Source organism: Ornithodoros turicata, chromosome 6, assembly GCF_037126465.1.
Source record: "Ornithodoros turicata isolate Travis chromosome 6, ASM3712646v1, whole genome shotgun sequence".
NCBI lineage: Eukaryota > Metazoa > Arthropoda > Arachnida > Ixodida > Argasidae > Ornithodoros > Ornithodoros turicata.
Window position 1 is genome coordinate 10,185,401 of NC_088206.1, and position 27,799 is coordinate 10,213,199.

General features: G+C 44.8%; 3 protein-coding genes across 5 annotated transcripts in view; 2 read left to right on the top strand and 1 right to left on the bottom strand.

Moving 5' to 3' along the window:
- Nucleotides 1-27,799, bottom strand: part of LOC135399034 (uncharacterized) — a 291,504-nt gene that overhangs the window by 6,493 nt on the left and 257,212 nt on the right. The window contains exon 1 of one of the 3 annotated variants that reach the window (XM_064630674.1): nucleotides 112-409. The exons of 1 other annotated variant lie outside the window; for it this stretch is intronic. The gene's annotated coding sequence lies outside the window, so the exon portion shown is untranslated. Of the gene's footprint in view, nucleotides 1-96; nucleotides 410-27,799 lie in introns of those variants that run through there. One more of the 3 variants, XM_064630677.1, reaches the window with a different exon arrangement.
- Nucleotides 751-4,988, top strand: LOC135399036 (uncharacterized). The gene is made up of 2 exons (XM_064630679.1): nucleotides 751-850; nucleotides 1,024-4,988. Exons 1-2 carry the CDS (start codon nucleotides 833-835, stop codon nucleotides 1,696-1,698), a joined length of 693 nt encoding a protein of 230 aa, XP_064486749.1. The 5' UTR covers nucleotides 751-832; the 3' UTR covers nucleotides 1,699-4,988.
- On the top strand, nucleotides 7,606-27,798 carry LOC135399037 (uncharacterized). The gene is made up of 6 exons (XM_064630681.1): nucleotides 7,606-7,699; nucleotides 9,149-9,248; nucleotides 10,482-10,543; nucleotides 25,239-25,358; nucleotides 25,430-25,519; nucleotides 27,373-27,798. Exons 1-6 carry the CDS (start codon nucleotides 7,688-7,690, stop codon nucleotides 27,406-27,408), a joined length of 420 nt encoding a protein of 139 aa, XP_064486751.1. The 5' UTR covers nucleotides 7,606-7,687; the 3' UTR covers nucleotides 27,409-27,798.

Sequence of the window (27,799 nt, forward strand, 5' to 3'; positions counted from 1 at the left end):
ACAAGTCAGTTTCGGTTTCGCGTTAGGCTTCTCTGGACGCGTGAAGATATGCAACAAACTAAAAAGATATCATATACCTTCAATAATATATTTCACCTTCAAATAATATACCTTCAACAGTGTTGCTGTTACGGTAGTTAGCCGTCATGCTAGCTTCAAGCAATATGTCACTGAATGATGTGAAAGCATCGCTGTCTCCTCACAGCACAGAGAGATTACCGCACAAGGAATCCGCACCACTCTTGCCGAGCCTCGTCAGTTTTCGTACTTCGTTAGTACGAAAATTGTGCCTTGACTGCATAGCATTAATCAATGCTGTTCTCAGTTCAAGGACATGCTTTTGCGATCTTAACTGCTGCGGTTGCGCACCCCACCGCTGTTTAGTAGTGCTTCCGACAACGCGCGTGCTTCCGCGCGTGCTTTGGTGCCCAACACCAAAATGATGAATAATGATATTGGAAACTGTGTTCTCTAAAGAGAATTACTAGGGTATTTTTGCTGTACAGTGATTTTGGTACGTGACACCTCACAAATCGCCGTTTCGCTTTGCAGATTTTGTTTAGGGCAACATAAAAGTGTTCATACCCATTTTAATGAACATTGCATTCCACAAATCATTTAAAGGAGAAAATTGTGGAAGGTTGCTATGTTCTTGTGTTCATGATCGGCATGCCACGCATGTCGTCCGCACCACGGATCGCGGCTTCAGAAATGGAAAGGTCTGGCAACGAAGACTGTAGGCGTCGCCATTTGCGTCGCTTGAATTCCGAAACTACCGAAACTGTGCATCAATGGCACTTTGGTATTTTATTTTGGATTTCATAGCCTGATCATGTCGCAGGACACAAAGGTACGTATTATTAAACACTCGAGTCTTCGAAAAATCACAAAACAATCATTGCATGTGACAAAAAGTGCGATCTCCTGCACATTTTATTTGGTGCAGTGATGCCGGTGCGGTATAACCCGCCTTTTACGTGAAGTGCTCTAACGTTGGCACACGATTCTGTTTTTCTCTCTCAGTTGGCCGACGCTACCCCTGAGGCATGCTTCAGATGTGGACTGTGTGCAAAGAGCTTTTCTGGCCCTGCACCTTACATACAGCACATGCAGAGCAGCAAGCACATCAAACAGAAGGAAAAACAAGACCTCCTCAACCATGTCGCTACCAAGGAGCAGACTTCACTTCCTCCTTCGCCTCCAGCATTACCTGCAATGGGAGAACTGAAGTCAGTGACACCGCCGCCTGTTCAGTGTGGAATTAATACGGAGGCAATCAATTATATCAAGTGTGATATTTGCCAGGCCCCATTTACAGGGCCCGAAAACGCGATTCAGCATTATTCTGGGAAAAAACATCAAAAGGCAGTGCAAAAGCAGATGCTTCTCAAGCAGATTCAAAGGCCACCACCTGTATGTACGGAAAACTTGCAGCAGAATCAGTCGGTGGGCAACCTTTCGCCCAACACGAGGGAGGAGCCTTCAAGCGTCATGGAGGAAAAGGCCGAAAAGAGCTCAGACCTCGAATGGGGCACCACGAGCTTTGAGATGGAAGATGGACCTGAGCCTCAGAAAGTAACCGTACGATACGCAGAGGGGTATGGGTGTAAGTGCTGCGGTGTTTTATTGTTTGCTGACTTAGCGTCAGCAATAGAGCATTATGAAAGCGATTACCACCATGCAAAGAAAACGCCCTAATAAACGGGGGTGTAAAGCTAGAGATAATGCATTTCTCGAATGGCTGGGCCGCAACTTGTCCAAATGTTACTGACAGCAAAACCTGGAATGAAACCCAGAATTGACTCTTCCTAGCGTCCCTAATTCTGATACAATTTTTCAGCACCTGACCTCGATTAATGGTACCACGGAACACTGTGTCTTACATTCTTGCCTGCACAAAGAGGAGGGCACAGGCAGCAGCAGCAGAGAATCTTCCCTGCGATTTTTTGTTGTTGTATGTATGATATACTTTTTGTTAGGCATTTTCCAAAGACGTTTCTTTTTAATAGAGCAGCTGACAGGGGGGAAGCACAAGGGTGATTAGCCACAGAGACGGTGCACATCAGGGGCATCAGGAGGTGTTAACAGGGGTGACGGTGACCCTCTCTGAGACAGATTTTCCGAGCACACCCCCAAATAACTTGCAACACCCCTCTGAAATTCCAGCCAAAACAGAGACCGAAAGGCCAGTGGACACAGGTTTCACCCCCTGCAGAATTCCAACACCCCCTTCGGATGAAAATCTCGTGCAAATCCCTGCTCCTTGAGGTCAGGCTACCAGGAATTCATCCTTTCTACCTTTCATGCATGACATTGTGTTAGGTTTTCTGATATTCCACTTTATAAGGTAGATTAGTGCAGGATTTGTGTCTTCACTTGCACAAATTTTGATTGTGGCGTGTTTAACATTTCGAAGGATGTGTTATTTTGTGGAAACATGTTTCGTGGTACTGTCACTATCCCTCTGACAAAAAAAATACACTCCAAACTTATCTATTTTTGTTGTTCACGTTGAGGAACATTGGCGGCACAGTCGAGCGGGTTAAAGTGTCCACTCGTTGGTGGTAGCCAAGGTCGTGTCAAAGACTGGGAGGTGATATGGGTTCAAATCCCGGCACAGGTTGTGCTATCTGAGGTTTTCCCTGGGTTTCCTTGCAGACTTTCCAGACAAATGTCTGCACAGTTTCCCTTGAAGTCGACGTAGAACTCAGTTAACCCCCCTGTCCCCCACTCCTTCTTGCTGTCTTCTCTCCATCTGCCCATATGGGTCCTTCGGGTGTATTAAATGAAATGAAATGAAAATCTGTCCACTCTCTGTATGTATGCCGCTCACAGTCGCGGTTGCTCCGAGGTGCTAACACGAAACTTAAAAAAAAGACAACTCTGACACAAAGACTAGTTATTTCGTACGTATTATTAACTGAATGATGAGTAAAAGCTGTTCAAATGAGTAGTGAAATAACATGTTGGATTACTCAAAACTATGCCTCAATTAACGCCATGAAAAGTCGGTGTTCTGCAGAGCAGCATAACCTTAGAGGCTCAACCCTGTCCGTTTTCATGACGTCAACCTTACCCACCGGTCTTGTACGTATGAGTGGTCTCTCCGGTATTTTCGGAGCATGTTGATGGACAAAGGTGGATTGAAGGACTGAGCTGGGCAAAATTAATCCACAGACTGGCCACTGTGGTGCTGACATGATCGTAGTTGTCTCACGACGTAGAGGCAGGTAATATCCTTATTAACATTCTCGTACGGGTTCTGTGATAGAACAAGGACAGCGCGGACTAATAAATTTTCTGCAGGTCAGCTTTGACCTTTCTTTTCTTATTAAGAATGCCACTTGTTTCTCGTGCATGCCGCTGGTAGCCAAACAAAGATTTGGAGGAGTCCATTTGCTGCTCCCATTGTATATTTCGAGTTATTCTGCGCTGTGTATGTAGCATGTGTCATTCTCTTATGCCCATTTTCAATTCAATTCAGTTCAGTATTTATTTTCCTATATTTTTTGTACAGAAAGTTTGAAACCAACAAATCCTTTCACCTCAGCTCGCGACACCTTTGGACTTGGCGCTTCCGATGCCCCTAATGCACATGCTCTCAGCATATTCTGCACCCTCCAAAACTTGGGGCAGTAACACAGGCTGCATACAATGTAAGAAGAAGCTACCCTTATGCCAAACATGTTTGCATTCCAATCTCTGTAGAAACAATTCACCCTTTTTCTGGATGTTAGGGGTACATGTGCTGAGGCGATGTCTGTCACACGATTGTCGGATTTTCTTTCTGTCAGTAATGCAGTTTTAGAACTCTGTGATCTTGGGGGTACTGTACCGCAGCACTTACACATTTTTTGTATATTGGTGTGTACCAGGGCTGGCATCTACTTTTTGCCTCCAGGGCGAGCGAGTGGTAAATTTGTGTCCCCCCCCCTAATTCTTGCTAGCGAACTTGTCGGGCTCAGGGGGGGGGGGGGGGGGGTAGTTTGGCACCCTGCCCCTCCATAGATGCCAGCCCTTGGTGTGTACATTTCAAGCATTGTTCACTGGTGTTATGATCCGGGATCCTTGTGATAGCGAGGATAGCCACCTTTCCCCCTTTCTTTATCTTGTGATAGCATGCTTGACTCATACAGGGTGAGGTCTGTTTTCAGTAATGGACGTTTGTTATATGGTTAATTGCCGAAAGACGACAGACAGATTACCCAAGCAGCACAATGTACTGAAAGTCGAGTGCAATAGGGGTGGCTGGGTAGGTGGAAGGCCTTGAACAGGCTCGCGAAACTAAAGAACATTGATAAGACACATACCGTCCACCCCTATTGCACTCGACTTTCAGTACATTGTGCTGCTTGGGTAGTTCTCAAAGGATTGCTTTTTAAGGGAAACTTCTGGAAGGTGTTGTCAGTTGCACATATTGTTTGTCAAGCCCACACATCGGATCGGCTCTGCTCAACACCTGGGAAGTGGGCCATGTCTCCGCTGTTTCGCCTGGTTAGGTTCAACTAGCTGGTGAGAATTCGGCAGCTTGCCGTATCCCACGCTTTCCTCCTTTTAAGCCTAATTAGGAAGATCATATGTGGTAATGGAACTTTGTGGGGTGAGACATGTATTGAACATATTTTTAATTTTACGTTTGTTGTACCTGGTTCTGTAGAATCTGTGCAACAAGCAAACAGTCGTATGTAGATAAGTTAGTTGTTACCTTTATCGTGTCCTTCTACAGACACCTTTATCAGCTTAGCGAATTTTGTGTGGCTCGTCAGTACAGTCATATTTGTGAGCGTTATGAAAAACTCTGAGGTCATGTACTTTGTGAAATTCTAATCATCACAATGGATGTGTACTTATACCAGTATGTGAAACAATATTTATTTGATATAAAGGTGGGCATGCAAAAGCAGCCTGCCAACGTAGTCTCCTGCTTGTCCCTCCATCGATGACGACAGTAATGAAGCATGTGTCATAATAAAGACCGAAAATGTAAACCTGTGTGTGATGTCCCACAGAATGAGTCAAGTCAACAGGACCAAGAGTAAACAAAGCCTGATCATGTCAACAATGTGACGTAGGCCTATTAAGAGTCTGCCAATCATGACGTACTGCTGCAGTCTTAGCTATGGAGACATGCCACTGGCAGTGATTTCCCCAGAAATTCACTGGTGGGGGGGGTGAAGGTTCCATTTAGAGAATTTTGCTTAGACACAGAAAGAATCGTGGCACAATGGTGACATATCTGCACAGCTTTCCCGTTTTATTTGTACATGTTATTACGTTAGAACACAGTACAGTATAATACAGATTCATTATGAACGGCATTTCAACATTAAGATGCATAACCACACGACCGACAAAGAAAAAAAGACTAGAACCTGGTCTCACGAAGCTCAATGAATGCCTAGCAACCAACGGTGAAAACCTTAGACGAAAAAAGCAGAATATCTTGCTTGATTGAGTTGGGCGCAAATGGTTTTGATGATCCACATTGAGTCTGCGTGCCCGCACACATTTTTGCTTTTATATGCGCGCAATTAATGCATTGAACAGTCACTTTCAAATGATTTTGGACAAATGCATGGTACGATTATCGGCATGACTGTGGTCCTACAGCCCAAGTTTGACAGTACAGGATGTAACACGCTGCGCTGGACTCTGGACTGGAGCTGGGTGGGGTCACCTGAGAAATTTCAGGGGGGGAGTTGCAAAAATGCATGGAGGGTGTACACCCCCCCTGGGGAGGGGGGGGGAGGGAAATTCCTGCTGGTAGCTGCAGAAGTCCCGCGTTTGAAATCGTCTGTGGTGGTTGGCTGAAGCTAGCAGACGACATCACGACCCTCAGGGACCAGCTCGCTTGGTTTGGTGCTTAGCATGCTGCCATGTCACGTCGAGACTGGGAGGTACCTGGGTTCAAATCCCGGTGCCAGCTGTGCTGTCTGGGGGTTTTCCTGGGCTTTCCTCTGACGCTGTCAGATATATGTCAGCACAGTTCCCTTAGAAGTCGGCCCAGGACGCACAATTTCCTAAGAGCTCTTTCACCATCACCACTACCACCAGGGATTGTCCCAGGGTTTTCACTACGGGGCATCGGGAAGATAATGTTAGGCATAGTATGAAGGGGGGGGGGCACCCATATCCGCTGTTTTCTTCTTTCTTTTTTTTTTCTTTTTTCCATTTGCATTTCTGGCTGTCTTGTTTTGTGTATGTGTGTGGGGGGGAGGGGTTGCAAGATCGGAGGAGGAGTGCTGGGACCATCCCTGACGGCCTTACACGTCAACGTGGCAAACGAGTACGGGGGGGAGATTTGTATATCCAAGGTGCGTTTGGCTCTGGCGTTCGTCTCCTAGCAACAGCGCACGCACCTTCCCGGTCTTACCTGCACGTTGAACTAATGCCAGCAGCTGTGGTGAGGAGACAGAAATCAGCCCTGGGGGAGCAATTTCGCCAGGCGGATGGCTGGTTGTGCACACTGTGACGCGATACTTCACAAAACGAGAAATTAGTTTTCGGTGGTAGCCAAGGTCGGACTGGGAGGTGGTGGGTTCGACTTCTACTACCGGTTGTGCTGTCTGAGGTTTTTCCTGGGTTTTCCAAATGCTTTCCAGACGAATGTTGGTACACTTCCCCGTGAAGTCGGCCCAGGACGCATACTAGCCCCCCCCTGCCCCCACTCCTTCCTGCTGTCCTCTCTCCATCTGTCCAGATCCGTACGCCGCTCATAGCCACAGTTGCTTCCCGGTGCTAACATTTTAAAAAATTTCTGATGCTTCCGCATCACGCGTCATACCATGAGGTCAGAGAAGCGAGAGCTACGGTCACTCCTACTGGTCTGAAAAACAGTCGCCCCGCCCCTTTAATTGCCCTCTCAACGCCCTCATGTTTTCAGCGACAGGTTCACTTGGTGATTGCGTTTATCTTCTTTTGTTTTTGCTACTCTTCGCTTTTCTTGTTTGTTTTTTTATCGTTTGCTATAGTGATACGGCTCGCCAACCTGCATGATATGAAGGGCCGATAGCTTTTCCACGACGATAAACGAGATAAACGCAATCACCAATTGAACCTGTCGCTGAAAACATGAGGGGGGGAATTAAAGGGGCAGGGCGACTTTTTTTATGCGTCGCTTCCCGGAGCGCTCTGACGGGACGCGAAAGGCGAGCGGCAATTTGCGAGGCACGAAATGGGATATTTTCCGAATTTTTTTCCGCTCCTTACTTTTGTACAACGAAATGAATTTTTGAATGGAGGGCTAAACCCGACCCGTGCTTCCCGAATCTGTCGAAAAAATGTTAGGTTGACTAAACAACTTCCGGACTTTAATTCGGAAAATTAAATTTCCCATGGCGAAAAATTCATAAAAGTGTTCCCACACGATGGCAAACGCTCTCTGAAGGCGAATAAGTACCGTTGACCCCATAATTTTCCGACGTCTAGATTTTTAAATATAATTTTCTGACACGTTACGCGAGAGACACCCTGGGCTTATCCCAGGGCCTATACTCAGTGCTTCCAGTGCCAGTTCCAGTGCTTCCAGGTTCCTTAGAGCGATTTCGGTAACCCAGAGACCCACCGCTGTACCCAAGGGACTAAGATAAAGCACAGACTTTGCAAAGCAGCTAGCACTGAAAGACGAAGAAGTCCAGCACGGAGGTGGGAGGAATCGCCATGAATCAGCTTCGATGAATACCTCAACATGAATGAAATTGTGAGTACCTTTAAATTTGTTACGCTGGTACTACTAAACAGCGCAGCGTGAAATAGAGCTGCACTGTCCCTCAGGGGTGTAGTTCGTTACCGGGACCACTCGTTTTTAAAAATTTGTGAAAGCGTTTGAAAGGTAAATATTGCGTAGAAGTGAAAGAAGTTCATATACTGAATCGAAAAAGGTAAGAATTATAAAATTCTGTGGACTAGAAGTTTTTTTATAGGCATTTCAACAACCCCATCTGATTCACTTTTAGCACAGGAGAAACACGGGAATGCTAAGCCTAACGGATTCGAAACTTCCAAGAGAATTGGGCTAAATCGCCTCACTTTAGTGAGGTTGGGTTAAGTTAGGTTCTACAAATTGCCCCACCCCCACCTCCACCCCAGGCACGCAGTAGGCGGTGCGGGCGTCGAGACTGTGCCTCGGGTTAGGTCAGAAGGTCCTCACCCAAGATGGCGGAGCGCCATCAAAAAAACGGGCGATAAAATTTAATTTTTATACGTTTCACGCAATATACGATGGTCATTCCTGTTTAATTTCGTTCCTAATTTGTTCCTGCTTCAGGTAAAAACATATCATTTACCTAGTTATCTTCTTTCTTTACAAAAACGCAGTGGTCCCGGTAACGAACTATACATCCGCACTCAGAAAATGAAATGTTCTTATACGTACAATAAGTTCAAGGCAGTCATTTTATGCACGAATCCGAGATCGACCCACGTTGAAGGACCGGTCTCTGCGGTAGCATATGTGAGTAGCCGTGTCTCCAGAGCTCACGGGCTGGCATCCAGCCACCTCCACAAGGCACAATTGGCACATTACTACAGGGCCTTACCGCAATGGTTTGCAGCAAAGCGCAGTGATGCATTGGCTTGTGACCATTATAGTTGGAGGTAAATGTTAACACAGAATGACACGTAAAAGCACGCTATGTCCCTTATACCCTCTCACTGAAAAAAAGCGTGATCTCCAACTTTCCTAAGCATGTGACACTTCACTTGAGGGTAGGGTTCCCTGGGTACTAGCCAGGGGAACCGTGCTCCTGCGGTTAGTGTATCCAATTTGATGCGTGGGCGCAGGGGTACTTCCGGAACGCAAGAACGTCGTAAGACTACTTGTGCTCCGAAGCGTCGTCTGCTTCGTTTGTTAAAGAGAACGAAACAGAATCTGAATTATCGAACCCCGCGACATAGCACTGACACGCAGCAAATGAGCTATCGAAACGTATCTCGGGGCGCCACCGCATTACGGGGACAGCGTTATTCAAGATATTGGTGTCGGTATACAAAGTTGCAGTGATCCAATGAGATGGCACTCCACTTGTGAGTCGACATCACTGTGTGTCGTATGTTCGTCGCCCTCATATCTCTGACTATAGCTCTGCAACCTATCATGTAAATAAACCTATCGGTGCATGAAGTCCTGATTCAAACGCCTTAACTCCAGAACATGAAGATTGTGCTCATGGCGTTGACCTGCATTTTGGTTATGCATGGACCGAGAGCTGACAGCCCTGACGTTGCAGAACTCATCGTCAAGCTTTGCTGTAAGGTCACGATCATACATAGTCGCACACGCTCAAATATACTACGCCAGCGGAGCATATCTTCGTTTTCACTGTATAACCTCAATCGAAATTAAGACAGATAGCGCTCTGATTTCAAGGTTTGTTCAGACGTTGTGTCAGTGTGTGTGCCAGATCAAATGTAATATAGTGGCGACCCATTCCGCCATTAGCACTGACCTCTGCTGGGGTTTTCCCTCCACACTTTTCAGGTAGATGCCGGCAAAGTTCCACCTGAAGCCGGACCGGTGCGCATACTAAGCCTTTTGTCAGCCACTTCTTTCGTGCTCTCCTCCCTCCACTTCCTGCCATATCCGTACGTCACATATAGCCACAGTCGCTTCGCAGTGCTTGACACGGCATTTAAAAAAAATGTGCATTTTCAAAGTGCGGCACGCTAGAGTGGCCCTTGAAAAAAAATAGGTTTACAGCTAGGTTACGTACAACACGACATATTAAACGCATCTTTTGTGTTAATTACCTGTACCTGATTTTAGTAAGCGATAATTCTAATAAGTCGTGATACTTCTATAATTGTGCCACACAATAGACGGAAATTGTGAAGGCCTGTTCCGACATATAGCGATTTGCTATATAGCGATAGAAAATAGCGCGATATTTTCCTCCTCGCAGTGGTCCAAACCGCTAAAAATTAGCGCTTGCCGGAGTGGAGCTCGTGTCAACTTTTTCAGCGCTATAATATCAGCAGTACTACATTCGTGTGGCCAATGAGAAGGCCCTCCAGCGATGACGCCGCGGAAGTCGTGGAGTTGTTAGTTAGTTAGTTAGTGTCCGTGTTAGCGCCGCGAAGCAACTGTGGTTATGAGCGGTGTGCAGACGTGGACAGATGGAGAGAGGACAGCATGAAGGAGTGGTGGACAAGGTGGTAGATTACAATTCGTAGACTTTAATGATAAACACGACCGAAATGTAAACTTTCACGTGTCGCTATATGTTGCGACAACCAATGATACATGAGTGTTCCCCGCATGTCCTGTATTCATCTTCTGTGTGATTAGCTGTTATGTGTAGTCCTCTCCCAGCCGTCTAGTGTGTTTCTAAAATACTCACGTAGTACTGGTGTTAACGTATGTTGAAATGAAATGAGTTCTGAAGGGAGCGCCGCGATGTGTCTATAATGTTTGCGGCTGGGTAAGCTTTCCCGTTAAAAAGTATGGCCTAACTAAAAAGCGCGCATACAATTTTGGCTTCCAGCACTGAACCACCAAGTGAGACTAGATGCAGTGACTTGCATTGGAACGGCAACTGACTCGAAGGTAAATAATCCATAGTCAGTTAATAGATGCACCTAACTCGTCAGAAACGTTGTAGCCTAATGGATGTTTCCGCGACGTTTTCGTGAAATATTTTACAATCGCTGTCGTTGTGAAGAAACAATCACAAGGAGCAGCAATCGAAATCACGCTCCATGCCCATTCGAACAATGTACATATTCTTCTCAGAACTCCCGCCATAATCAGCATCTACTTTAAGTTGCCTTCGGGGTCACAGGTGGCGCTGGTTACCTGGGTTAGCAGACGACACGTCTGCACTACTGATGGGCAGGTTCAGCGTATCATCACAGGAACGATACAAGGAGAATAATGGTTAGTGCTGGCGCACCAGATCGGCAGAAAAAAAAAAAAAAGGAAAAAACATGGGGAGGAATATTGCCACGATCCCGCAGCGGTACACCCATGTTCCATAGTAGTGACGGGCGATAGTATCGAAGCATTCGATACTCTCGATAGTTTTTGACTATCGATTGTCCAACTATCGAGTGAACCGGAATATCGATAGTTTCGCGATCGGACTATCGATAGTAGCGTGTCTGGTGCACTTGGTGCGTCGGTGGAGCAACTTCACCGAGCTTCACGTCGCTTAAGCCAAACCAATCCAGCACTCCGCTCCTGTCTGCAAACTATCCATACTTTACTCACTCTCCGAATTTAAAAATTTGGCTTCTTTTTCGCTAACGAAACTTTCTGCGAAATTTGCGTTTCGCTCCTGCAAACTGCCAATAGCTTGTTCGCTCCAAGTTAAAAATTTTAGCACGTTCCTTTTGAAAACGAAACCTTCTGCATTCGCGTTTCGCTCCTGCAAACTATCAATAGTTTGCTGAATCCTAAGTCAAATTTTAGTTTTGCTCCTGAAAACAATCGAGAGGTTTCTTCACTCCGAATTTAAAATTTGAGCAGGTTTCTGTTGAGAACGAAACTTCCTGAATTCGCGTTTCGCTCCTGCAAATTATCCATAGTTTATTTATTCCTAATTTATAATTTCAGCATGTTTCTTTTGAAAGTGAAACCTTCTGAATAGAGGGCGTATATGCAGGCCAGCTGGTGGAAGAACTCCATAATGTAAAAGCCTGAGTCTGGGCACACAGAGGGACGATACGAACCGTTTTGAGTCGTGTGTTCGTGTCGTCCTTCTGAATACGCCTTTGCTCCTGCAAGCTCTCAATAGTTTGTTCACTCCATATTTAAAATTTGAGCAGGTTGCTACTGAAAACTAAACTTTCTGATTTCGCGTTTTACTCCTGCAAACTCTCTCAAAAGTTTGTTGACTACGAATTTAAAAATTTACTCATGTTTCTTAAAAAAAAAAAAAAAAGAGGAAGAAGACGTATGAGTTCGCGTTTCACTCATGCAAACTGTCGTTTCGTCACTCGCAATTTCAGAAGTGAACATATTTCCATCAGAAACAAAGCCTTCTGAATTCTGTTTTTTCACATGCAGTTCGACGATCGCGTTTCGCTCGTGATTGATAATTACCTCTCGGGAAAAAAAAAAAGAAATATGATCATGGGAAATAAAATATCAAGTTCATGAAATATGAAACATCGGAGTATACGCCGCCTACACACTGCTATAAAGTTGGCATTTCTGAAGAGGAATTAGTGGCCCTTAATTGTCACAAACCCGTATTACTGCGACAGCAACATAAACTAGCGGACGCTCTGGATAACATCAACCGTACGCATAGCGCGCAACAATCCACGAAATCTTTTTTTTTTTTTTTTGCTTTGTTTGTTTAAGCTGAACAGAAGTTCCCGTCCGTTTTTCCGAACAGCTCCTTTGTTTTATGTAATCGTTTTTTTTTTCGATTTAACGGTGCAAAACTATTTGAAAGATATCTACTGCGCATCTATAAATAAAAGTATTTAAGTAGATTGATAAACAACTATAGGAGCAGTGACTTCTACATTTTTGCAGCAAGCGGGTATGGACTGTGTCCAGCTTACTATCGATAGGTGAAGCTATCGATAGTTTTGAACAAAACTATTGATACTCAAAAGAGTAGTCATCTCAACAATCGGTTGTACTATCGATAATGTTTGGATGACTATCGCCCATCACTATTCCATAGTGCACTGACTAAAGTTATTCTACAAAAGGGAACGACCTAAATGACTGCCTAATTACTTTCTAATGCTTCTCAACGTTCTGAGCAGAGTTGCAAGAGAGGTCTGACGTCAACATTTTTTTTTTCTTTTGACTCTGATAGCAGGCGGCTCCTATAAAAATGACTTATGTTTTTATTTGATTTACTTCGTAAATAATTTTGATCGAACTTTGTGTGTGTGGCTTCTGTGTATTCCATTTTAACAAATATGTCGCTAGTAAAAATGCACTGCAGCTCAAATGCAGCTTATATTTTGAAGGTTAAATATTATTTACATTAAATATTGAATATGTTCTTCTTCCCTGTAAGATCCGTGATCCGAGAGATAACGAAAGATCTACCCCGAGCAGTCCGAAACATCATTTCATGTAGCTCTTCGCGGTTCGTTAAAGCATTGCGTTGTCAGTACAGCGCCGGTTTCGTCAGCAACAGGACTCCAGAGCGAAGCCAGAACCTCAACCGAAAACCGAGAAAAACGTTCCTTTTAGGCGAACCGGAACGGAACGAAAAGCGAAACCAAATTTTATGCTCCGGATGGAAAACCGAAAACATATTTTCGTTTTTCGGTTCAAATGAAAAATTCAACTATTTGGCCCTCAAGGGTACGTAACGCGAGACCTCAAGTGCATAAATACATGACATCCATCGGTGTTTGGGCAGAAACCTCACATTACAACAATGTGCTAGAGCGCAAGACGGGCTTCTTCTTTTTGTCTATACGTCACATGGTAGGACCTTCTAGCCACTCTTCATTTCTCTCTGTGTTGGGAATAATAAAGGGGATTACTTTCGCTGCAATCAGTTCTCCTTACACCATGTGAAACTGAACCGGTTCGAACCTGTTTCGAACCGTTATTTTTTTACCCCGGAGGTGAACCGGAACTGAACCGCTTTCTTTGAACCGAAACGAAAACCGGAACGAAAAACCTTTCGGTTCATCCTGGTTAGAAACATCCTTCAAGACGTTCAACGCCTCAGAACGCGTAGCGTAAAGTCTTTCCTTCAGGCCACCCCACAGAAAAAGGCCTAATGAGATGGAATCAATGGGCCTTGTGATCACAAGCTCTCCGGAATGATGTGCGCGTGAAAGAAACTTCGGATCAGCTCCATTGAATCGTTTGATGTATGGCAAGTCGCGACAACGCGTTGAAAGATCCCCTTATGCAGCTCGGTTTCTCATGCTTGTTCCATGAATGTAACGAAATTATTATTATTCCATGTTCACAGTTCTGTAGAAAAAAAATAGAAATTAATAATTAATAAATAAAATGATAGACCCCGTTTTCGCTATATTGCTTGGCGAACTTTGACTTTCACTGGTTGTACAGAAACTTCATGAAATATGAATGAAAATGCTATGGGGCGTCCTCGTTATTTGAAAGTAAAAAGGAACATTACAGTGTATTCCTGTAGCAATAAATGCAATAAATAAATCGAGAAAAACACGTAAACGACGAGAATAGACCTCTCCCTGTTTGTAAAGCAATGACGTCATAGTGTTCGACAGCGCCACCAATTTGGTAGAGGTGAACTATGCTCGAAGCTATAGAGGCGAACAAGGTCGCCCCCGAAAGCCACGGTCTTGAGGGGATTACGATGGTCTCGGAAAGGGACGCGACCCTTGTTGTATTTTCCAACTGTTTAATCGATATTACATCAGAGTACATAGGAGCATAGTTTCCATTACGGGAGTCTGGTCGCGACTGACGCGTTGAGCGCGTGTTACACTGTGTTGCGCAATATCCCACAGTTGCCAGGGGCGATCGTTTATCTGCCGATATCAGCCGAACACGACATCTCCTCCCCGCCAAATTCTTTAGTCCAGTCCCACAATCAGCCTTTCCGGAGGTCTTCTTTTTCGTTGGGGACGGGGCGTCTTTGCGACTTGTGCATTCCCATTTCCTAGATCAGGGACTGCTGTATTCGGAGCGTGCACATTCTCAGGAGTCGTGTGCAACTCGCTCGGAGGAGCATCTTCTGCTTCTGGTTGGTGTGGTCGATCCGCTACCATGGGCTCTGGAACAGCAGAGTCATTTGAAGTTGGTCCGCGGTTTTCTTCTCGAGCGTTTTGACGTTCGCAGGCACCCGGTTTCAGCTGGTCGATGTGCCGGCGCCAGACTTTGTCACCAACCTTTACTTCATAGGACAATGGTCCGTGGCGTCTGAGGACAAGACCAGTGGTCCACTTATCGGTTCCTCTATAGTCACGAACAGAAACATGTTGTCCCGGTTCAAAGTAACGTTCTCTTCCATGGTTCCGCTCGAACAATTTATCTTGCTTGTTTCGTATACTGTCTTGAACACTTGTCCTGATAAGTGACAGGCGGGTGCGAATTTCGCGTCCCAGGAAGAGTTTTGATGGAGTTTCCCCAGTAGTTGTGTGAGGGCAAGTGCGATATGCAATAAGGAACTTTGCGAGATTCTCGTGGATACTGTGTTACACTGTGTTGCGCAATATCCCACAGTTGCCAGGGGCGATCGTTTATCTGCCGATATCAGCCGAACACGACAACCCTCGGTCCTACTTTTCTTTCAATAGGAGGCAACGAACAACTGCCCATTCGAGGAACCCACCCATCTCTTCCGATTTGTTTCGGTTTCAGTCTGTCTGCAACGTCATGATGACGTTTCTCTAGTAGAGGTCTCTCGAACCTCTGTATGCAATAAGGGGATAAGTCGCAAAATTCCCAAACCGAGAAAAAGGGGCCTGATGTCATTGTCCGTCCCATTGACACAAACACATTTCTCGTTTCTTACCCTCCTGTAGGGGGCAAATAAATTGCAGCACGTTCCTAAATGTTCTTTGGCAAGTACATACTGGTATGTAGATGTCATTGCAGCAAAAATAGTAGAATCCTTATTGCATACGGAGATTCAATTAGGGGCGACACAGACACTGAAGCCTCAAACGCCCACAAATTAATTAATTCAACCAACTCAGGGAAAAGAGGTGCTGACGCAACGAATCCAACGGTGAGTCTCCTGATGGCCCAGGTTCGCTTCGTGGCGTCAGCACTTCTTTCCCCTGAGTTGGTCGAATTCGGAGAAAAACACGTTAACGGATTACGCTTCATTAGTTGCATAAGCATCAAACACTAAGAGCCCGCATATATACAGGGTGTTCAAAATTAACCTTTCACGAGCGCTACGCAAACACAGCGATGACAGGAAACCGGATGATAACTTTACGTTACTTGTGTAAAAAAAAAAAAAAAAAAAAACAGGTGCTGCTAACGAAGAAACGAACGAAGAAATCAACGTTTATCTCTTGTTCAACAGGTGCTGCTAATTATGTAGCACCTGTTTCTTACTCAAGGAACAGAAAAAATAGCACCAATTTTCTTTTGTTCGCCTATTTATAAAGTGCTAGCGAAAGCTTAATTTTGAACACCCTGTATAGAGCCAGACTCCCTCCAGAAAAATTGGAGTGCGCATTGTATATTCCTCTCATGGAAGACGTTCGACATATAGCGAACTGCCGTTCAGATAAAGGGTCGTCAGGAGGACCAACTGCCATGACCTGTTAACAGCGGCGGCAATGCAACTTACTTAAAAGATGGCGTATATGTAGGCCAGCTGGTGGATGCCTGAGTCTGGGGCGCACAGAGGGACGACACGAACACACGATTCAAGTCGTCAAGCCGAGTCGTGTGTTCGTGTCGTCCCTCTGTGTGCCCAGAGTCGGGCTTTTACATTTTTTTAGTTGCAACTTACAGCTTCCACGTTATACAGCTGTGACGTCCACAAACATCCTGACAGTCACAGTATGTGAGACGAACAGAGCCCTCTGTACGCTATGTGAGTTCGTACAAATGGGATGTACTGTGCGAACGTATACCCTGTCTATCAGGGCGTTCCTATGGACACAGGACTGGGGAGTTCGTTCCTTATTCTATCTACGCCCTTGTGTGCGCACGTAACTTTTATGGATGCCTGAATAATCACATGCCCCATTATCCAAGATTAGAGCAGGGCGGTAGACGACGTCGTTCGATGAAAGTGAGTCGAAAAACAATTTTTTTGAAGGCAGGATGCTGACCTGAAGGGCAGACCCGTCGACATTGTGGTGGCTCGTATCTAAAGGAACCTCTAAATTTGAGCCGGCATAGTCGATAAAAGCTTATCTGTGACCGCTAATGTCTAGCTATTACGCTTTTTTTTTCGCGTACTTTAACTTTACGTGTCCTCCTTCTAGCTACTGCTTTGACGGTGAATTCGGTTTGGAAAGGGGAGTACCCTGCGGTGTGCTCACACGCGGTGATTTTATCGGTATGGGGTCCTGTCGATCCTCTTCTGCTGAAGAAGCAACTCGAGAGGGTCCAATTTCGTCGATATACTTTCATAGCGAAGATCAGTAACATCAGGGGAAGTGTGGCGAAGGCGCGTTGTGAAGTCGAACAATATACGAAATCGTGCTTTGATGAAACCTCATCACGTGACAAGTCTGGGACAAGCGTCGTTCAGGCACATGTTCCAGTTGATCTCGAAATAGTGTTCCTTGTGGTCCACTGACCATGGTATCGAAAATCCCGCGCGAAATAGTTGCGTAGTTGTGACCGTTATTCGATGGAATACATGACAAGAGCCGACACCGGATGGTGAATGTACGTCGGAATTCCCTTTGTGGAAAAGCAAGATAATGTCACTCACTAAGGCCCCAACGGCATGGAGCGTATTTGGAAACCTACTTCAAGCGGGGCGGGGTCCGAGCGTCAGTGTCCCCACAACTGGACGGCACAACAATAGGCGCACAACGGAGACGCTCATATCTGTCAGGATAGATATTTCGGTCGAGGGAGGGAGGGACGGAAGCAGCACCATGGAGTCGGGCCAGCCAGTCAGAACTCACGTGACTGCATGGCTGCTCTTTTCGAGGTGAAATGTCTGCAGTTCAGAAGAGGATTATGGAACGTAAAGGTGAGGAGGTACAGTGGTGTGAATACGAAGCATTTTACTCTGGACACATGTCGCGGACGATCTTGGACCTAATGTATTTTCGCGTTTAAGAACATTATTATATATACTGTCATGTCTCTACAGGGTGTCCCAGAAAACGTGTCATTGAATTATAATAAAAAAACTACACCACCTATAGAGTCATGCGGTCAATGGCGTTTGTTCTTACTGGGTTTTTGCCACCTCCTCATGTGAATGTCGTGTAACGTAAGTTTAATTATGTAAATTTTTGCGAGCTTAAGTCGGAAATTTGCCTAGTAAAGGTCACTTTTTTAACCCACCAATGTGAAGAGCGTGTCTAATTTAGTCAAACTAATGATAATTTACAGGGATATTCAGGAGCTATCCCATCGGAAAAAAATAGCCGAACATCATGCTCTACGGAAGTCGCACAGAATAGCGCACAATAAATTTGCACCGCAATCTTTGTCAGTCCGACGAAAGGAGGTTGGAAACCCAGCCCTTCCCGACATCGCAGAAAGAGACAAAACAGGCACGGCTTATCACGTTCGACTTTCGCTGGGATAATGCTTTCCCTCTCCCAATTTTAGGAACTGTTACTTTTTCTACTATCGCTCTGTGGGCTGGCTTCGGAACCTCCTTTCGTCGCACTGAGAGCGATTGCGCTCAAAAAGTCATCGCGCGCTATGGTCCGCCGCTCCGAAAAGCATGATATTCGGCTATTTTTTCCGACGGGATAGCTCGTGAATATCACTGTGAATTACCATGAATTTGACTGAATTCGGCACGCTCTTCATATTGGTGGGGTAAAAAAGTGACCTTTACTTGGCAAATTTCTGAGTTCAGTTAGGAAATATTTACATAATTAAACTTGGAGTACATGACATTCACATTAGGAGGTGGCAAAAACCTCATAAGAACAAATGCTGCTGACCGCATAATTCTAAGTGGCGTAGCTTTTTAATTATAATTCAATGACACGTTTTCTGGGACACCCTGTATATCTCGACTAAAGCCCTGCACGGGACGACTTTTCCGGGCCCGACCCGGCCCTGGCGCATCGCGAAAAAAGGTCCGGCCCGGCTCGGGCCCGCACCTTCATGTTGTTATGCGGCCCGACCCGGCACGGTGTGCCAGTGAGTAGAGCCCAGCCCGGCCCGGCCCGGTGATTCAGCGAGTACAGCCTGGCCTAGTATTTCCAGCCGTGACGTACGCGTTTCTAGCGCTTATCAAACAAATTTATAAGTAAATTTATAAGAAGAGAAGACAAGGCCACAAACACACAAGTGCTGGCGGTTTAACAACGGAACAGCACGAGATTAAATTAAATCCAGAACGCACGGGGGCAAGCGCGTTATCGTTACACTATCAAGTTTTTGCGGACCCAAGCAGCACAATGTACTGAAAGTCGAGTGCAGTAGGGGTGGACGGTATGTGTCTTAACAACGTTCCTTAGTTTCAAGAGTCTGTTCAAGGTCTTCCACCTACCCGTCCACCCCTATTGCACTCGACTTTCAGTACATTGTGCTGCTTGGGGAGGTAGAGGATGTTGTCGACAAACTCCTTCTCCCAATCACTACCCCTCTCACCAAGCTTTCCCAACGTGATTGTGAACATGATGGCGATTGACGTTCTGAGGCTGGAACACATAGAAAGGAAAAATACATACAAAGCCTCAAGTCCTAAGAAATAATGATGAAAGAATGAAAGTGGAATGCGTGAGAGTGTGGTTGGTTTCTCCCTTCAGATGACGCACCCTTGGAAGTCACTGGGGAGGTGTGTTAGCTTAGCTTAATAGCCCTGGGCCGGTAATCCAGAAGATGTGGATTGGGGTCCTACAGCTGGCTCACCTTTACTGTGATTTCCTTCTTTCCTATCAGTGATTGTGAAATACGTGAGGAGTCAGGAGCAATGTGAAGTGACTGAGAATGTTCTGGAGTGTCGAGTCATAAGCATAATGCCGTGTCCTTTGCTTGTTTTTGCAAATATATCCGCAGGAATGATGCAAACACGTGAGGATATGAACTAATGGTCCTCCTTGTGTGGAATTAGCTGCGTGACCGGGCCGAGCCTGACTCTCGGAAACATGTTTGTCGGCCAATATCAAGCCCGGCCCGGTCCGGCCCGCGGGCTGGGTCGGGGGCCCGTGCCCGTGCAGGGCTCTTATCCGGACACCTCGTGAGTAGTACTATTTCGACCGGATAATAAATTTCCGGATAACCAAACAAGCAAATTTCCGGGGAAACCCGAAAAGTTTGGGAGACCTCTTTATAGCTCCAGAAAAAGAAACAAGGAAATGATCGTTACTTCAAAAATTCATGCGAATGCGAAATGAGCTGCTTGTAATTAGTAGGCACGCGTGTGACAGAATTAGCAAAAACTCGTTAAGAGCATTTGGAATTTTTTAGCGCTTGAGATGAAGAGTCAGAAACATTATACACCCATTAGATAAACGTTGCAACCGTATTATTGGATTCAGTAAATTCACTTCAGTCACTTCGAAAACCTGACAATGTCTTACAGTTGTCTATTGCGGGAACGTTGACACAAACAGCGGGGTCAAACATGCACAGCTAGAATACCATGGACACACTTGTAAGGGAATACCAAGTCACGAATTGGACGTCTAAGATCAAACGACCCCATATTACAGCGATTGATTCAGAATTCTTAAGTATTCATAATCGCTTTCCAACTATCTATCGATATCGAATATTTTAGATATTAGAACTAGATCAATACTATTCCACACTACAGAGCAATCTTCAAGCCTCCGGATAACAAGAGAACGGAACAGACTTGAATGAGGATCATTGTACCCACACTGAGTGATTCTTGTGATAAGATAAAAAAAAAAAAAACTTCAGTTCATTTTACTACCTGACCAAAAGACTTAGAAATCCACTAGGAAGGTGATACGCGTGAACAGACAGAATATAAAAACGCCGCCAAATCCACGTAGGAAGTAGAGATAACAAAATTCAAACGGATAGGAGCATCAACTTTTGACAGCAAGCTGCAATGAAGGCGTTTCATTAGAACTACAAGCTTCTTATCGATTGAAGTTTATTCAGAAAAGAGACGAGAAATAAATAAAAGGAATTAGATACGTGCGAAACGTGCTAACGCGTGACACAGTCCGCTAATTGTGACGACTGCTATACTGGCATTTTACACTTGAGGGGCTCTCTACGTTTTTAGCAATGCCGCTTGTGTGATTCTGCTTTCGTCCGTGCAGGCCTTACGGCCCGATGCTTTCGCAAACGCTGAAGAGTTTTCTTCCCTCAGAAGCATACACGGTACGCTTTATTATAAAAGGTTTAGGGCTTCCGGCACGATGAGAAAAGTAATTGGCTTTAGATCCCCACCCAACTCGCTTTTAGTGAAATTATGTAAATCAAAGCACGGACCAAAATCCAAAACGTGATGCCCTTCGTTTTTTATAGTGCAAAAGCGTTTATCGTTCTTAGAGAATTAAGGAAATTAATTAATTAAGAATTAAGTAAAATGCTGCGAGCACATTCTGCTAACGAAGCTTGGGATTAGGATGTAATTTATATTCGTTTAATTGTGAGCGAGAGTGGCGCAAGTAATGTTGCGTTGCAGCTGGAGTGTGGCACTTTGTTTTGTGTTTTCAGCCGCTGTTCGAAGCAGTGTGAGTGTGAATGCCTCTGATTTCGTTTGCAATATACGGGGTGCTTTTTTAAGCTACATCAAATCTTAAAAAAGAAGAAGAACTGAATCAGAACACATTCGATTTTGTCATTAGCTTATCCGACCTGGCGGCCTTTAGGAATAAGCTTGCTAGTGCAGTGAGGTGTCTAATTAACAGTTACATTATGATTAACCTTTTAATTAGATGCTTTCAGGGAAATGTAAAGATAGCAGAATTGGGGTCAGTCATTATTTAAAGCTGCTCTGTTTCTTTGAAATTCCGAAGCGCGCGCGCACATTGAGATTTGCGCGTCTGAGCCCCGGAAGGAGAACGGTGTTCATCGGACGGTCACGTGCTTTGGAGCGATGAAACTGATTGGAGTAGACGCTGATCTGCCGTCCGGATAATCCGCCTTGCGGCCCAGATAAGCTCCCGGGAGCCAGGGTCGACTCTTTTCCTGCGCTTCTGATGTGCCTGATTTCGGTTGCGGCTCATTTGCGTAGTAAAATTCTTGAATGGATATCCAAATATGCGTGCGCTTCAGGATTTTAAAGAAACAGAGCCGATGTAAATAATGACTGCCTCCAAACCTGCTGTCTCACGTTTCCCTGAAAGCATCTAATTAAAATATCTCTTTTAATTAGCCACCTCACTACACAAAGAATATTATTCCTAATGGCCGCCAAACCGGGTAAGCTAATGACCAAATTGAAAGTGTCCCAACGCAATTATTCTTGCTTTTTTTTTTATCTCGAAAATTTGGCACAGCTAGGAAAAGAAAGAAAGGAAGGAACCCGCCTGTATGGATTTCAAATCTTTCAAAACACTGTATCCAGGGTGTTTGCTCTAACGTGTCCAGAAATTATATTTAAAGCGAGCGATAAAAGAAAAGCAAGTGGTACTTTTCTGCTACTTGAATAAGAAACAGGTACTGCTTCACTATTAGCACCTCTTTCTTAGTCAAGTAGCTGATTTCTGGACACGTCAGAGCAAACACCCTGTATATTAGACTTGAAACCGTTCAAATGTCCAAAGGAGCGCAGCGTAAACAGTTTCTTTCGAACAAACGTGTAGATAGAAGTCTACACGTTGAAATGAAACACGGTCGAGCTGTCCGCGAAAGGAAGTTTGCATTAGCGCCATTACCACGTTTAACGATGGCGAGTCGCGTCATCACATTCGAAGAACCACTGACACAGCTTAATATCATGTACCTTATCAGCGAATTGAATTAATGGCATTCTTCACTGTCCGCCTCCCGCAAGCTTCGCGCCCTCGGGAATCATCAAGCGGGAACTGGGGAGGAGAGAATTAATGACCGGAACAAGGTGACATTTATCATGACCTGAACCCATGTTTCATTCACCGAACACTTTATCATCAGAAGCCAGCATGCACAATACTTTCGATGTACGGTGTATTGTCACTGTATTGTCAAAGCAGCCGCCACATTGGCTCAACCCGGCCCGATCTCTTCACGTGATGTCATTAGACCTGAAAGCAGTCCCAAGCTTCCATTGGCCACTGAAAATTCATGTGCTACAGCGGCGGCGCTTCGGCTGCACCGGCTACATCACCAGCAGAGGCGCAACGTAACTAATTATAGGTTGAAATGAATTAGATACTGTACTTAAATACCTTCAAAACCGAGTAACTGCAATTTAATTGCGATTTTGCTGCAATTTGTACTAGAAGTACAGTTACTTTCTGAGTAGTTTCAACTACTCTGTTGCAAATCCTTGTCTGCAGTATCGTGTCTTTCATTAGGCAGAGGCCTTTCTTCTGCGACTTTCTTCTCACCGACGACCGCCTCGTGGCGCGCTGGTGCCGATTATGACGTCACGTACCAAACCTATTTAACCAATGTGCAACCCCTGCGCACCTTTTGTCCTGACGAAGACAGTGCCACCGTCGAAACCTCGACCCCTTTGTCTATTAACCTTAATTTCTGCCTATTAAATAAACTAGTGTTCCTAACTTACCTAAAATCTGTTGTCCGCGCCCTTTTCCTTCCACTTAAGATAAATGGGAGAATATAGGCACTACCAAAATTAGAGGCAGACAATGAAGATGTAGGAAGTAAGAAAGGGGGGGGGGGGGTATTTATTTACTGGTGGAAAGCTAAGGGGAGTCAACGTTGTGGCGGAGCTCCAACGGCTCCATATATACGTATATACGGGGTGTCTATTACATCCCCGGGCTCACTAATAGAAACGAGAAACCTCATAAGACACAGTGAAACCGAAACACATCGGAAGAGGAGGTCTGGGTTCCACGAATGGGCACTTGTTTGCTGCCTCCTATACTGAAAGAAAAGTAGTACCGAAGGTCGCGTCCCTTTCAGTAGTTTCTGCGCGACCTTGCTCGCCTCTAGCTTTGAGCGTAGTTAAACTCTAACAAATTGGTGGCTCTGTCGAACACGGTGACGTAATTTGTTTACAAGCAGGGAGAGGTATGTTCGCGAACCGGTGCACCAATCGAAGCTCTGGTGGCAGATTTATCTCTAAAAGGTGTCCATTGAAGTTTCCAAAAAGGGGTAGTACACATTTTAATGCCGCCGGCGTCCTGCTTTAGAATTTTTTTTTTTTTTCACGAAACTCATTTGAATTTTTATTTAAATAATGAGCGCCTCCCACTCATTCACACGGTGCGCGGGTTTGTAGGTGGTGTTGGACAGATATTTCGTAAAACAAAGTTATTCGATTGGTGCTCCGGTTCGCGAATTATTTAGCCCTGTGATTTAACTGAGACACCCTGTCAGTGAAAAGCATTTGGTCATGTCTCAAATGATTCGAGCCTTGCACACTAACAGTATTTTTCATAGCTCGGTCCTCGCTGATCCATACGTACACCGCCGTTAAGAACGGTGCCGTGTTATGTCGAACGATGTTCATCAACAACATGATACCGACATTTTTGCTAGTCGCAAAGTCTTCTCATGATTATAAGAGTATCATAGCCATGCGTTCAGTGATGCTTGGTTGCAAAGTGGTGGTTGCCAGTGCGGTGCGCCATTATTCAGACTATGGTTGTTCGTGGGCACTATTAAAATAAATATTGAATTTAACTTAATTGAAGAAGTGAAGCTGAAACAGCAAAACGAAACTGCCCCAAACGGTGGAAGCCCCTAAGTGAAGAAAGCAAACGATATACTGTAGATAACGCAGTGATATTTGCTTTGTTTCTTTTTTTGTTTGCTTCTTTCATTGTTTGTTTTGCTGTCGTCGGCTGCCACTGTCCAGAAGGAGGTTATAGAGCCGTGTCAAGCTTTCACTAGCAGTGACAGCACTGGCTTCCTGCATTGTAAACAACGTGAATAAGCAAACACTCATTCATTCTCTTATTAAATATCGAATATCAAATGATAGGTTGATGATGATGGTGATGATGATGGTACTTTGATGTTCAGATGGCGCAATTACGTTGACTTACGATGATTACGATGACTATGACGGAGATGTTAGGGCACATGGATTATATTTGATTAGACAATTGATCCGAATAATTCATTCGCCATGCATTCGATTAATCGATTACTTTGACTACATTGGTTTCAATCTGATTCAGTTAATTCATTAATTTGATTATACAACACGCAAATATCCAACACTGAGGAAGAATCATCTTCTAAGATTTAGCCGAAAGTCCACATTTGTCTTTTGTGCTCTCATATATGGAAAGCCATAACGGATTTTCGAGATCGTCACACAAGACATGCCGGTCGAAAAAAAAGTACAGAGTTTCTTTCAATCAATCAATCAATCAAGAAGAAGAAGAGGAACAACCAAAAGTGCCAGGTGTAGTGCAGATCTTCTTTTATGGGACGACACGTCTCATTTAATATAAAAATTCCCTTCTATATGGCGTGGCTAATATATCTAATCTTCCGCAATATCGTTACGTGATGAATGACACTAGAAACTATTCATGATGACCACTCTCTACTATACACTGTGCATTGATGTGTATATATGGCAATTTCTGATCGCTGCCAGTTCCCCAATAACTTGGCCAAATGTGCTCGGGACACCTTGGGACGGGAGCACCCGCTTCAAGACTTCGGTCTGACCACAATGTGCAGTGAGGTCAGCATGAAAAAGGCGGATGCAGTAAAGGTACATGGAGCAGGCTATGCATTTTGCAAATATGTATCATGTGTTGCCAGGCTAATGAGCAATGTCTGCAGGCAGCAGTTCCTCAAGCAGCGAGAACGGTGCTAAATTGTGCCCTGTCCTACTCCCGCGTCAAGACCTCACAAATCAAGCGATTGGTCAAGGTACGACTGTCTGCTACTTTGTTGTATGCGACCTCTCCGACTGTATCTTCACGTACTGTACGTCCATTATATAATGATGCCCATAACGTATGCGTACTATGGACAAAGATAAGCGTCAGAGTAACGAACTATGAACTGTGGACGAATAACGTAACAACTACAAGCGTATTAGTATTCGTATATTCATTCTCTTTAGAGGTGTGTAAAAAATAACTTTATTTTGAGAGTAGTAACTATATGCCACAGATGTGCTGAAGAGTACTTGAGTAGAAAAGTATACGAAGAAGAAACTGATTGTATTGCCTCCAGTTACTGTCTACGCTTCGTCAGGCCAACGCCACCTATCGACACAGCCTAATTATAGCCTCCTCTCGCTCCTTCGCGACGTGGACATAAAGTCAGCATTCGTCTGCTACTGCTGCCGATTCGCCGTTCTGCGAATTCAAAAACTACCAAATGATTACACCTAACTTCAGTTCTAAAGTCAGTCTTGAGAAAGATATGGGACCGTTTCGTGTTTTCCCATTTCCACATTTATTTTCCCATTTTTTCCATTTCCCATTTATTTTTCCCATTTATTTTTTCCCATTTATTACGCGGGGACGTTCAATCACTACTCGCAGACGACGGTGGATCGCCTCCATGTCTGCGACCGCTGAAAGCACGTTCGTGATTAGCTACGGCCGTATAAAACACGATCCTGATTGGCTGATTCTTAGTTGTTACGCCGCTTCGACGAGTCAGCAGGCTTCCTCTATCTAGGCGGTGTTGGTCAGGGCTTATTAGAAGCGATCACATCAAAATAAGGGTGTCGCAGTTTACCTCACACTTACTCTACGGAGATTTGGCAATGCACAAAACATCATTGCACCCCTTGCAGACGTCCGATGTGCTCTCTCATTTGCCTGCGAAATTCGCCTGCTATTCGCCTCCCCTTACCAGGTGCGGTACTACCTGTTATTTCGCTTTCACGCACGCTGATTCTCCTGCGGCTTCGTCCTAGATCGATGACGTCACGCGACGAATCAGGCCTCAATTGGAAGTTGAACCAACAAAATAATCACGGAGAGACGTGAACCTCCCTCGCTCGATTGAGTGCGCAGACGAAGCAAAACGAATTCTAGCGCGCGTGCAGCCAGATACCTGCGGCGCACGCCAGTGATGAACTCAGTGTTCAATGTTCTTGTGTTAAAACGCACGTCATTTCTCGCACGCACAAGCCGATCGAATAATGGGCAAACCTTAAAAAGGCTGATCATACGTCTTCACCGATACTGGTATCCATAGAAAAACTATGAGCAGCTTAAGTAGCGCAGGAAAACTTTCGAGTAACGAAGCCCCAGACAATGTAAAGATGTGCATGACAGCGACGTTTAAACCGTGTGCTTTCGAGGCATTGCAAAAAAAGAAAAAAAAAGAAACTTAATCAATACTGGAATTGGAAAAACTTCGTTCAAAGAGAAAAAGCGAGGAAAATACGCCCATACCTCGCTGGGAGGACAGTTTCTTCTTCTCATACTTTTAAGTTTTAAGTTTAAGTTAAGTTTAAGTTTTAAGTACTTCTCGTAAGTTTTATTTTTATTCAAACGGTTATGCTTAAACTTCCATCAGGGCTATGTTTCTCGAATGGGTTTCAACGCCGTCGTATATCCTTCTTTTACGCGCTTGCGTAAAACAAAACGCGCGATATACTGATGCTATAAAATTCGTTTTAAGCCTTTTCTAGAGCGTGAGCATAAATTCCCGTACCCGCTTATATACCAAAGGGAGAAGGTTACAAATTTGACGAGCTGTTGCGCCATATGTACGGCCTCAAGGGATACGTAATGCCTTGCCCGCCTCCTTGTTTACAGGCATGTGTCGACTCAACAGACAAGGTGTCCACGTAACACATCAACGATCACGTGCCATCTCCACGAAGCCTCACAATGCATCTCTCTCCAGAGCTGAGTTTCCAAAAAAAAGAAAAAACGAAATCACCGTTGATACAAGGGCACCATCTTTGTCGGCAACAGGAAGACGTTCTTCGCGAAAGTTGAAATGCCGCGCAGATCGTATACGCGCTTGGAATTTGTGCACTTCAAATTCTCTCTGCAGCCTGTATACACTTAACTGTACAGTATGTGCGCTTCGTCTGCGTGAGGAACATTCTCTTCCGGCGCAAATGAAAGCTGCGTGATGTAGCGACGTGACTTGGCGTAACCAAGTCACTGGCGAAGTAGCGTTCAATATTGCCCAGTATGCAATTTATAATAGTTGCCATAAAAAATATATATAGAG

Bases quoted from the DNA above. Each gene is read 5' to 3' on its own strand.
- LOC135399037 (XM_064630681.1), top strand. The intron at 10,544-25,238 runs GTAAATAATCCA...GATCGCTGCCAG, and splicing joins GAACGGCAACTGACTCGAAG to TTCCCCAATAACTTGGCCAA. The intron at 25,359-25,429 runs GTACATGGAGCA...CAATGTCTGCAG, and splicing joins AAAAGGCGGATGCAGTAAAG to GCAGCAGTTCCTCAAGCAGC.